Raw genomic sequence first — 12639 nt, forward strand, 5'->3', positions numbered from 1 at the left:
TTGGTTTGATTTTGGTTTTGATTTCTTGTTTTTTTTTTTTTTGTAGCTAGGAAAAATAGGATTGCCTTCTTGATTTTATTCTCAACATTTTGATTATTGGCACATAAAAAAATTACTGATTTTTTTCTTTTAAATTCTGCAACCTTACTGGATTCGTATATCATTTTTAACATTTTTTTCTTTTCGGCAGAGTCTTTAGGTTTTTTATTTGTTCTTTTTTTTTTTAATATACAAAATCATTTCACCTGCTGAGAATGATAGTTTGATCTCCTTTATAGTTGGTATGTTTTTTATTTATTTCTCTTGTCTTATTGCTCTGGCTAACACTTGCAGTGCTATATCACATTAAGAGTAGTGAAAGTAGACATTTTGTCCTGTTTAAAAAAAAAAACAATTTCTGCTTTCCCCATTTGGCATGATGTAGGCTGTGAATTTGTCATATATGGCCCATATATGAGGTATATTTTTTTCTACATTTAATTTTTATGGAATGTTTTTCTCCATCTATTAAAATGATCATAAGGTTTTTATCCTTCATTCTGTTTATGTTTATCAATTTGTATATGTTGAACCATCCTTGCAACCCTGGGTAAATCCCACTTGATTATGGTGTATATAGTCTTTTTGGAATACCGTTGGATTTGATTTGCTGCTATTTTGTTGAGAGTTTTTGCATCTGTATTCATTAGGGATATTTATCTGTAACTTGTTGTTGTGTCCTTGTCTAGCTTGGTATCAAGATAATGCCAGTCTCATAGAATGAATTTGGAAGGGTTGCCCCCATTTCTATACTTTGGAGTAGTTTGAGAGAATTGGCATTAATTCTTCTTTGAAAGCTTGATAAAATTCATCAGGGAAGCCAGTCTGTCTACTCCTGGATTTTTCTTGTTGGAAAACTTTTTATTACTGATTCGGTCTCACTACTTGTTACTTACCTGTTAAGACTTTCTGTGTTCTCATGGTTCAATTTTGGTAGTCTGTATGTCTCCAGTAATTTATTCATTTCTTTTTAGTTTTTTCCAATTTGTTGGAATATAGTTGTTCATAATAGTCCTCAGTGATTCTTTGTATTTCTGTGTTGTCGGTTATAATGTCTCCTTTTCATCTCTAATTTTGCTTATTTGGATCCTTTTTTTTTTGGTTACTCTAACAAACTGTCTCTTCATTGATATTTTGTATTATTTGTTTCACTTTTTTCTACTCTGGTCTTTGTTATTTCTTTCTTTGTGTTTTCTTTCTTTGATTTGTTCTTGCTTTTCTAATTCCTTGAGTTGCAAAATTAGGTTGTTTATGTGATGTGTGTGTGTGTGTGTGTGTGTGTGTGTGTGTGTGTGTGTGTGTTAATGCAGGCACTTACTGCTGTCTTCTTTCCTCTTAGTACTGCTTTTGCTATATCCCATAAATGTTTGTATGTTGCATTTTCATTTAATTTAAGAAAGTTTTAAATTTTCCTCTTGATTTTTTTCATTGGTCCGTTATTCAAGAACACATTGTATAATTTTTATATTTGTACAGTTTTAAAGTTCCTCTCTTTGTTATTCCTAGTTTTATTCTCATGTAGTCAGAGAAGATATATGATAGCATTTTGATTCTTCATATTTGTTGAGACTTGTTTTTTAACCTAACATATGGTCTGTCTTGGAGAATGTTTGATATGCTGATAAGAATTTGTATTCTGCAGCTGTTGAATAAAATTTCTACAAATTGTCTTCTGTGTTCATTCAGTCGATGGTGTAGTTTAACTGCAGTATTTCTTTGTTGTTTTTTTGTTTTGTTTTCTTTTGAAGGAAAATCTGGTTGATATGTACATTGATGAAAGTTAGGTGTTGCGATCTCCAACTATTAGTCTATCTTTTCTTATAGATCTGCTATTATTTGTTTTGTATAATTAGGTGTTCCAGTGTTGGGTACATATGTATTTACAAATGTTATTTCCTCTTGCCAGATGGATTCCTTTATTACCATTATAGTGACCCTCCTTGTATCCTTTTCCATTTTTTTTTACTTAAAACCTTTTTATCTGATATATCTGTGTTTTGCATTTGTATTATATCATTTTCCATCCTTTAATTTTCAGTCTATATCTTCACTGGTGAAAGGAGTTTCTTCCATGCTTCCATGCAGCATATTATTAGATCTAGTTTTTTAAACTATTCTGCCAATCTTTTAATTAGGGTGTTTAAATTACTTACATTCAAGGTTATTATTGATAAATGCATACTCTTCTCATTCTGTTAATTTTTTTTCCTCTTCCTGGTGTCATATATCTTTTGTTCCTTTTTTCTCTCGTCTTTTGTTGTTTAGTGACTTCCATATTGATTGGGTTTGATTTTTTTCTTTTCGTGAGTGCCTTCTCTCCTAAAGTGTGTTTCATGAGAGTAGTTACCATCCTTTCACTTCTAGTGTGAAACTTCCTTAAACATTTGTTGTAGTGCCTGGTAATGATAAATTCCCTCAGTTTTTGCTTGTCTCAAAAGTATTTATCCTTTATTTCTGAGAATAGGTTTGCTGAGTGTAACATGCTTGGTTGGCAGTTTTTTTCTTTTAGGACTTTGAACATATAATTCCAGTCTCTCCTGACCTACAAGGTTTCTGCAAAGAAGTCTGCTTTTATTTTAATGAGGATTCTCTTTAGGTGACTTGACGCTTCTCTGTTTTTAGAATTTTCTTCTTTTCTTTGAGTGTTGACAGTTTGGCTGTAACATATTTTGGAGATAGTTTTTTTTTTTTTTTTTTTAATCAAATCCTTTGAGCTTCCCAGACCTAGATATCCATATATTTCCTAAAAATTAGAATGTTTTAAGCAATTATTTTGTTGACTAGGTTTTGTGTACCTTTTTCCTTCTCTTTTCCTTCTCAAGTACCCATAAGGTGAAAGTTTGCTTGTTTAACGATGTCTCATGAATCTTGAAAGTTTACCTCATTCATTCAAAAAAATATGACAGGGTTATTTTAAAAGTTCTGTTTGTAAGATCAGAAATTCTTTCTTATACATGTTCAATTCTGCTATTTTTTATTTCATTTGTCGAGATTTAACTCCAAGATTTCTGATTAGTTCTTTTTCAGAGTCTCTCTTTGCTGAATTTCTCCTTTATATCACGAATTACCTTATTTCAGTGATTGTCTGTATGCTCTTTCCATCTTACTAAGTTTCCTTAAAAATCATTCTTTTGGATTCTTTGTAGAGCAGTTCATTCATTTCCCTTTCTTTGGTGTTTATTGCTACAGAGTTGTTATGTTTCTCTGGAAGCATCATGTTACCTTATTTTTTTCATGCTTTTCTATATTAATATTTGTGCATCTGGTGGGTCAGTTTATGTACCAATTTATAGTAAGACTTTTTGCTAGCCATGTGTCTTAGGGTTTGGGCTGGATATGTTGTGTTAGCTTTGGCTATATGTGGTCACATTGATGTCTGTAGCTTCTTCACCCTAATCAGTTCTGTCAATGGCTGCAGGTATCTCAGTGGCCTAGGCTGCAGGGGTTGTGGGATTGCACTGCCAGGTGGAAGGCAGCTCTCGTAGGTAGGGCCAATTTGCTGGCACTCCTGGATACAGTGCTCCCAGCTGAGTGTGTTGCACCCATCAGTTTCTGTGGGTCATGTTATGGTGGAGCCACCCTGCTAGTTCCAGCTGTATGTGGCATCCCAGGTAGTAGAGTGGTGCCTGTCAGTGTCTAAGGGCTACATAGGACCCAAGCTTCACTAATAGGCCTAGATGCTATTCCTGTCAGTGCCTGAGAGCTATACTGTTGACTTTAGAAGGCCCCTGCAGAATGACCTACCCAGGAAGGTCTACCTAGATGTCCTTGGGCTAGGGAGGGTGGTTGAGGCTGAGCATCTACTTCTCAGGACCTCAGGCTAAGCTTCTGAGAATAGGTTGCTTATCTACTTCTAGGGATCACAGAAGTATCCCTGAGGCTGCCTGTTTGCCTCTCGAGGATCTCAGCAGGTGAACCACTCAGGAAAAGCTGCTTCTAGGAGTTATGGGCGCATGATCAAGAGTAACTTTTTAATAGTCATGATGACTGAAATTAAGGCAAAAATGGTTTGCTTCGCATTTTGTCCCTAGTTTTTTCATAGTGGTATTTTAAAATGTTTTTTTAAAAGCCTCACTATTTATATGTTAACTTGCGATAGGCTTAACTGAAAGGTCTTGGATTTTCTTAGTTGTTTGTTATTTCAATAATATTGAAATAAGACTGAATTAGGCTGAGCCTAATTAGGTCAATAAGTTGTATTACTTCTTTTATGAATGATGGAAGTAATTTAAAATATCTCTTTCTTATATTTCAGGCCTTTTTATGGTTATCATGAGAAGGAAAGACACTTTATGAAGATCTATCTTTACAATCCTGCAATGGTGAAAAGGTACAAGATAAATGAAACAAAAACATAAAAAAACTAAGATTTATTATTATCATTGAAAATAAAAGGAAAAAGCTAGAAAAAAGGCCTATATAGTTTGTAACATTATTGAAGAAGAGACCCTAAATGTACATATATGTGTAAACATAGAGACCCATGGCTAGGACTATAGGATGGGTAGTTTAACGGTGTAAGAACCTTGGTTTATGGCCCCCATCTGCTTCTTTCTTGTCTTAGATGTAGAGAGTTTATAAAAGTAGGTAAGGAAAGATGACAGCTGCCTCATATGATATTAGTGCCCTGCTGGCAAGACCAGATATGTAATACTAAAAACAAGCTTCTTTAATTTCAAAGCAAGGAGAAATTTGTGAGAGACCAAAGTATGAAGGCTTCCTGTTGAGTCCTTACTAGCTGTTAGTAAAATTTATACACTGAAATTTTTCTGTTATATTAGGTTGTTGTTGTTGTTCTTCTCCTCCTCCTTCTCTTCTTTCCCTCCCCCTTAATTGGTGTCTTTGCCTCTAGCTTATTCTTTCAATTATCCAAGAACCCAAATTATTGAGAGTAGGAAAGACACACACACACACACACACACACACACACACACACACACACCTTTTATTATTATTTCAGATTCATGACAAGAGTTTTCATTGCATATGATAATAAGCTAAGGTAAAACTAGACTTGGAGAAATGCTGAGTCTTGTTTTTCCAGGAGATTCTCTTTGCCAGTAGGTACTGAGTTCCAAAAAGAACCTTATGGTAAGACACAAATTGAATGTTTTCCTAAAATGAATTAAGATACTGCGATAGGCACAACACCAAGGATGTGAGGTTTATTTTGAATTAAATCAGTTGAATAATTCACTGAATTATAGTACTAATCCCAACTGTTATTCTTTTCTCTACATAACAAGCGAAAACTAGTTTTCTTATAGCCTGCAAAATAGCTTCTGTTTATGTAAGGTACCAAAATAATTTTCCAGAAGAGTCACTTAAACATAGTAAGGGATTTTTTTGTACCAGATTCCCTTTGTTTACTTTCTTATATCCAGGAAGTACAAAAGAACAATCACCATGAATTCTTACCATCACTCATGAATTCAGTAGTAAGAAAATAAACCTTATTCATTTTTCCCTTTCTCGTCGTAAGTTGCTCTCGAGTAGGAATTATGAATAAAAGTTGCATAAATCTTTTATAAATCATCTACAAACTATAATTCTACTTTATGAATATAATCCATTTTTCTTCCTTGTACCTATAGCGCAGTTGAATACTTACTAAAGTATTATCAAAAGTTTGCTTTACATTATATAGTCAGCTTATCACAATACCTACCCGAAACCTCTGATTTTCTAATGGATTTGTTTATTTATTCTTTTGTAAAAAACAAATATTTGTAAGGTATCTACATTATTTGATGCATTGTGGAAACTTTTGGGTAAACAGTGATGAGCAAAGTTTGAATGGTTCCTGCATTTAGGGAATTTACAGCAAAACAGGGGAGATAGTAAATTACATATAACCAAAAATTGTGGAACATACTATGAAGGAAAATTAATATTAAAATGTGATTTGCCTTTGCTGGAATCAGAAAAATGGCATCATACTAGTAGTCATTTTATTTTCTGCCATTAAGCACAACAGTTAAAAAAAAAAAGTTAACATGGGAGTATTCATGATAACATAGTAAAAGTTGTTAATTTTGTCGAATCTTGTCCCTTAGGTGTGCATCTTTGTAATATTTACATGACAAAATGAAAGTGAGCATGAAACACTGTGATTTTCTCAAGGAAAGAAGCACTTACCTGATTGTTTTTTGTTGCAAACTGAACTAGCCTCCTTTTTTTTTTTTTTTTTTTAAATGGAATACCATTTTCCCCTGAAAGAACAACTGATAGTTCTAGTGATTTGCGTATTTGGTACATATCCTCTCAAAAATGGTCAACCTGTCATTTCAAGGCAAACACCTCAGAGTATTTGTTGCCAGTGATCAAATATGAGCTTTCAAACAATGTTAGAATTTTGAAAAACTTTATTTCCTGCTGTGAACTTAACAGCTTTACAATGCTTAAAGATTTTTCTGATGAGAGAGGATAATATTAGCAAATGATTTTTGATATTTTTGATCTTTTGATAAAAGATCTGTGTAACTTAGTAGATCTCTGTCTCTGTTTTCCAAAAGACAAGTATATGGTGTTTGTCTTAGTCAGCTTTTTTGCTGCTGTGACTAAAAGATCTGACCCGAACAATTTTAGGAGGAAAAGTTTATTTGGAGGTTCACGGTTTCAGAGGTTTAAGTCCATAGAAGGCTGGCTCCATTTCTCAGGGCTTGAGTGAGGCTGAACATCATGGCGGAAGAGTGTGGCAGAGAGAAGCAGCTCACATCATCAGGAAGCAGAGAGAGAGATGCCAGATACAAGTTTATATGCCTCAAAGCCAGGCCACAATTCCCACCTCCTCCAGCTACACCCTACCTGTCTCCAGTTACCACTCAGTTAATCCCATCAGGGATTAGTTCACTGATTAAGTTTAAGAGTTTCAGAACCCAATCATTTCCCCTCTGAACCTTCTTACATTGTCTCACACGTGAGCTTTTGGGGGACATCTCGCATCCAAAGCATAACAGTGTTAGATGATTATGCCTGGGTTAAAAAAATACTTGAAGTGGAATGTGGATCATAATGTAATGTAGAGTATGAAATTTCATTGGTTTGGCTTCAAAGTTCACATATAGCTTATCCTTAGTTAGGAAACTACTACTTGAATCTCCATGTAGTATTTAAGAATATTGACAATGATCTGAAAAAGATATTAATTATTCTTTCTTTTTTCAACTACACATCTGTGTGAAGCTGTATTTTCTTCATAAGTTTCAACCAGTTTATATCAGATTGGGCAAAAACAGATAAGACAATCTATTTTTGTCAAAAGAGATTTGAAAATATATAAAACAATGCTTCTTTTCTCAACAATTTTTTTTTTTGGAAAATATAGTTTATTTTTCATAAAATGTTATTTATGGTAACAATGAGTTATTGTTATTTTAAAATTTTTAAATAAATTGCTTAAAATTTTGTTTGAATTTCTAATGTGGTAAATATTAATATACATAAACCACATAAACAAAAGCTCTTTGGTGTTTTTACTAATTAAGAATGAAAAGAGTCCTTGAACCAAAAAAAAGTTTAAAAACCACTATAGTAAAGCTATCAGAGACCTTAAGTTATATTCATATGTATTCTCTCTCTCTTGCTACCTGTTTAGTGAAAAAGAACCTCGTCACCACCTTTGAGGCTCAAGATCTATATACTTTGACCTTTTCAAAGACCCCTTCCATATATCAGTTATTCCTATTTCCCTTGCTCACAGCATTTAAATATTAATAAAACTGTTAATTTTGTACATATACATTCATATTCATACACAGACCATTCTTTCATGTAGTCATTCTTCTTGAAAGATTTATCTATACTTTGTGTATCTAGTTTTTTCCCTCTGATTTATTCTTTACTTTACTCCAATATGGCTCTTACCCAACCATACTACTAAAATTATTCTCATGAATTGCTAAATCCAATTTTTTGTTCTTAGCTTTTGATCTTGTAGTAATAATAATGAGATCTTCAAACGATCTCAAATGTTGGCTTCTCTAATATTAACTTTTCTTTAGTTGCCTCATACATGTCTGATCATTCATATCTGCCATTTCATTGATTCCTTTTTAAATATTTGTTGTTATTTCTTAGGGTTCTGCCCTAGGCTTGTTTTCCTCTGTGCTTCTCTCTGCATCTTTATCTATTTCTATATTTTCATTTTTATTTCCTTAATCTTTATGCATTTGACTTCCTGAATTTTCCTCAAGCACTCCTGATCAATATATCAAACCATCTACTGCATAAATGAAATAATACTATGGATAAGAGTGAGGGCTCACAAGTTGGAGGAATTTTGATTTGAACTTCAGTTCTGTTTTTTATTTGTTTGATTTTTTTTGATACCTTTTTTGATTTTTTTTAAAAAATGGGGGCAATAATACCATAGGCTTGTAGTAAGGATTGAGATTAAACATTTAAAGCACTTAGCACAGTATCCATTAATTAGTGCTCAAAAATATGTTAACTGCTTCTGTAGTGTTAACAAAATTATTCTTATCCTAATCTTCCTTGTCTTTAATTTCCATAGTTACATAGAAATCTGCCTGAATCGTCATTATATCTAAACCCCATTATGTCTAAAGCTGTTTTACCTTATTCCCCTCAAAAATATAAAAACAAATAAAACCCAAACAAACCTGTTGGTTTTACATTCCTTCCTATTTCAATAAATGTAGCACCACCAACCAACTGCTTAAGCATCATCCTCACCTTCTGTTCTAACTGACCTTCTACATCAGTCAGTATTCACAGCCTGACCATTTTGCCTTATAGGTCTCTTGACTTCTAATAGCCTTCTCACTTGCTTCCCCTAGTCTTGTGCATTCTCTGGCTAATGTGGTCATGTTCAGTTCTCAAATTTCACTACCTCTTCAGATGTCTTTACAGGCCCTTCATGATCTGTCTTTTGTTATTTCCCTAGCCCTTTCTCTTACCACAGCCTTTGATACTAGGTTACAGTCTTTGTGTTTTAGTTCCTGAATAAGCAATGTTTTCTCAGGACTCTTGACATGTGCAATTTTATTTATATGAAATACTATTTCTTCAAAGAAAGAGCTGAACTTCTAGTTAATCATTTAATCTGCTTACACATCCTTCTAATATACTTCCTCTGAGTAGTACTTATTATGCTATTATAAGTGTCTATTGTTTGTGTTCCCCATCATAAAGGAAAAAATCCCAGGAAAGAAAAATATTAAAATGGTAACTTCTGATTGATAAATATAACATTATATTATATCACATATTATATTATAATATATTATATCAATATATTATATCTGATTGATATATTATTAATAATAATATTTCTTTTTAAAATTTTTTTGCATTTGTGAGATATATTTAAAAAACCTTTTTTGACATTTTGATTGTTTCAATACAGTTATTAAATTGGTTAAAGTCAAAATATTCTATATCCATGATTTCATTTTGTTCAGAACATTCACGTTTACTTTAAAACGTGACTTAAACTTTTAATTTTTAACAAAATACAAATTTCCAATAAAATTAAAATGAGAATTTTGTATAGTAAAAGGTGTTTTGTTCTCTCTATACAAAGAACATGCCTTTCCATGACCAAGTAATATTCTGATACATGGATAATACTACATTTTGTTTATGTCTTCATCAGTTGATAGACATTTTGGGTTGTTTCCACTTTTTGACTGCTATGAACAATGCGTTTATGAACATTCATATACAAGTTTCTGGGCAGCCCAGACTTTGATGTGTGTGTAATTGTTTCACTTAACATTTTAGAGAACATAATTGTATGACTTTTTTTTTTTTTTTTTTTCTAATTTAGGATATGTGAACTTTTGCAAAGTGGAGCCATAATGAATAAATTTTACCAGCCTCATGAAGCACATATTCCCTACCTCCTACAGCTCTTCATTGACTATAATCTTTATGGAATGAATTTAATAAATCTGGCTGCCGTCAAGTTCCGAAAAGCAAGAAGGAAAAGTAAGGTTAATTTCCAACTTTAAATTAAGGCTTTGAAATTAATGTTACACAGTTAACAATGTATAAAATGACATATTTTTAGAAAATAAATGCTAAGTGGAAAAAGATTTTAAAATATACAAAATGAGATTTGAGATTATTAGGGAAAGCATTTCAAAAGAAAATTTAATTCTTAAAGATCTATAGAGATAAAATTCACATGATAATTTGAGATTTTTCAATATATTCAGATTTGTGCAACTATCACCACAAATTTAGAACATTTTGATCATCTATGAAAGAAACATGTACCATTTAGCTTTTACCTGAAAGCTCTTCATGCTTTCCACCCTAAGCAACTACTGATCTGTTTTCTGTCTCTGCCCATCCCTGTGTGTTTTATTTAAGTGGATTCATGTAATATTTCTGTTTAGCATAATATTCTTGAGGTTCATCTGTTTTGTAGTGTGTACTAATACTTAGTTCCTTTTTAGGACCCAGTAATCTGTATGTGGATAGACTACATTTTGTTTATCTCTTCATCAATTGACGGACTTCTTTGTTTTCTACCTTTTGATTACTGTAAACAATGCCTTTATGAACATTCATTTACAAGTGTTTGTATAGTCATGTATTTTCATTCTCTTGTTCATATACCTAGGAGCAGAATTCTGGGTCAAATGGTCTAACACCCTTTTATTCTCATTAGATTTTTTTCCCTTCTACTTCTTGCAAAACAAAACTAACATTTTTCTTCCAGCCTTAACACTCTGCCATATTTTTTTTTCTTTTCTCTCTCTGCCAAACTTATTAAATCAGACATTAGCATTTTTGTTTCTTAATTTACCATCTATTCTCTTTTGGTTTAATTTCCCCCTTTTATCACACAAAGTGTGCTTTGAAAAGTAGCAAGGGAGGATTTTTGGTTTTTTTGAATAGTGGGACTAGTTATAAGGGATCAACCCTTCTGCTAAAACACCATTTAAAGGCCGCATAAAATTGAAAGAAAAAAATTTTCAAGTATCAAAGAGTTTGCAAATATGAAGATTTGTAGGCCTAAAGGATTAGATGAAGGGAATGAAAGGAACGGATGGGAGACAGGAATAGGAAAGACAGTGAAATGAATCTGACATAATTTTCCTATGTACACATGAATATACCAAGGTGAATCTCCACATTGTGTACAACTACAAGACTGGGATCCTAATTAGAATAAGATATACTCCATGTTTATATAAATATGTATACTTAAAAAAGAAAAGAAAGAAAAAAGAATATAGTGCTGAGAGCAACTGTTGACCTGAGGACATTTGCAAATCCTAGAGAATTTAGAACCTTCTTTGAAATAGCCTTATCAGGTGTGAGAGACAGAAACCAAAGCCCAGGGCCTACCTGGCAGATTGAACTCTCCACAGAATAAGACAGTATTTCCAATGGATATACCCGTAAGTAAAACACAGACTGGGAAATGGAACACTTTTGAGACATTTCATCACTCCAGTTTGAAACTCCAAAAACAAAAAGAGATTCCCAAATCTAAGAACTTGATCTAAAGTTGTGCTGGTTTGGGGAAATTCTCAGGTCTAGCTGAAGAAGCAAATGCAGATTCTTCTTAGAGGAAATTCTTTTAAGTATAGATCTCAAATTTTAAAAATTTCAAGTATAGTATGTTCAGCACTAAATTTAGTATATACCAGTCATATTAGAAAACTAGTCTTCATGAGTAAAGCCTAGCAAATATACAAACATAGATACTCTAGACTTACAGAGAATTCAGATATTGGAATTATTATATATAGATTGAAAAGCTGTCATTCAGAATCCTTATCAAGTAAGGATGCTATTTGCAGAGTTCTAATGTATATACATAATGTTATATTCACTAATAGTCTTATTTGTTTTGCCTGTCTAACATGCTAGTAATATCTTGAGGTGAAACAACTTTGATACACTAAAGCTTCTTTTAAAGAGGAAATATTTTGTGGCTGACAACATATTAAATTTACAAATACTGCATTTTTTAAATACATAAATTTTGAATCATTGAAACTAGCAGGTGACTGCCCTTCAAGTAAACAAAAATAACTAATTCTGCTCAATTGAAGAACCTCAAGTTTAGATGACAGTTATAGATTATTAGTTTTTCTCATCTTCTTACTATCTGAGAATATTATAAAATCTCCAGAATAAATCTGATTATGTGATTGAATAGCTCTCCCTTGGTTATTAATGTCCCTAAGAAAGAAATCCTCTAAAGCAGAATGAGATTGGCTTCACTGCCTAGTTGCTCCCTTTTTATATGTAGAGAAAGAAACCTAAAGGAACAAAGAGAGTTGTAGGAAAAGTAAGAGATGATCCCTACAGGGATTGTAGCCCCTTAGTCTCCCCACTCCACATCTTTATGAGAGCTGTGTTATTTTATATCCAGGAGATACTCCTTTTTTTGCCTTGTAGAGATGTTCTAAGAGTAAAAATTTAAGTTGTCACATCACTCAATTTCAAGACTTATTACAAAACTACAGAAGCTGTGGAAATAAAGGCAACATGGTATTGGTGAAAAGATAGATACTATACCAATGAAGCATATTAAAGCCCAGAAATATGCCTATATTTGAAACAGCTCATAATTGGCTCATATAGTCATCTTAACTTTGACAAAGGTACAGT

The 12639-nt window shown here is 32.6% G+C and overlaps 1 protein-coding gene across 1 annotated transcript in view; it reads left to right on the top strand.

Moving 5' to 3' along the window:
• The window catches only part of Rev3l (REV3 like, DNA directed polymerase zeta catalytic subunit), a 178255-nt gene that overhangs the window by 59934 nt on the left and 105682 nt on the right, over positions 1-12639 (top strand). The window contains 2 exon segments of the mRNA XM_047559512.1: positions 4295-4369; positions 9833-9993. Of these exon segments, the coding sequence (XP_047415468.1) occupies positions 4295-4369; positions 9833-9993 (236 nt within the window).

Source organism: Sciurus carolinensis, chromosome 7 (genome assembly GCF_902686445.1).
Source record: "Sciurus carolinensis chromosome 7, mSciCar1.2, whole genome shotgun sequence".
In the NCBI taxonomy this organism is placed as follows: Eukaryota; Metazoa; Chordata; class Mammalia; order Rodentia; family Sciuridae; genus Sciurus; species Sciurus carolinensis.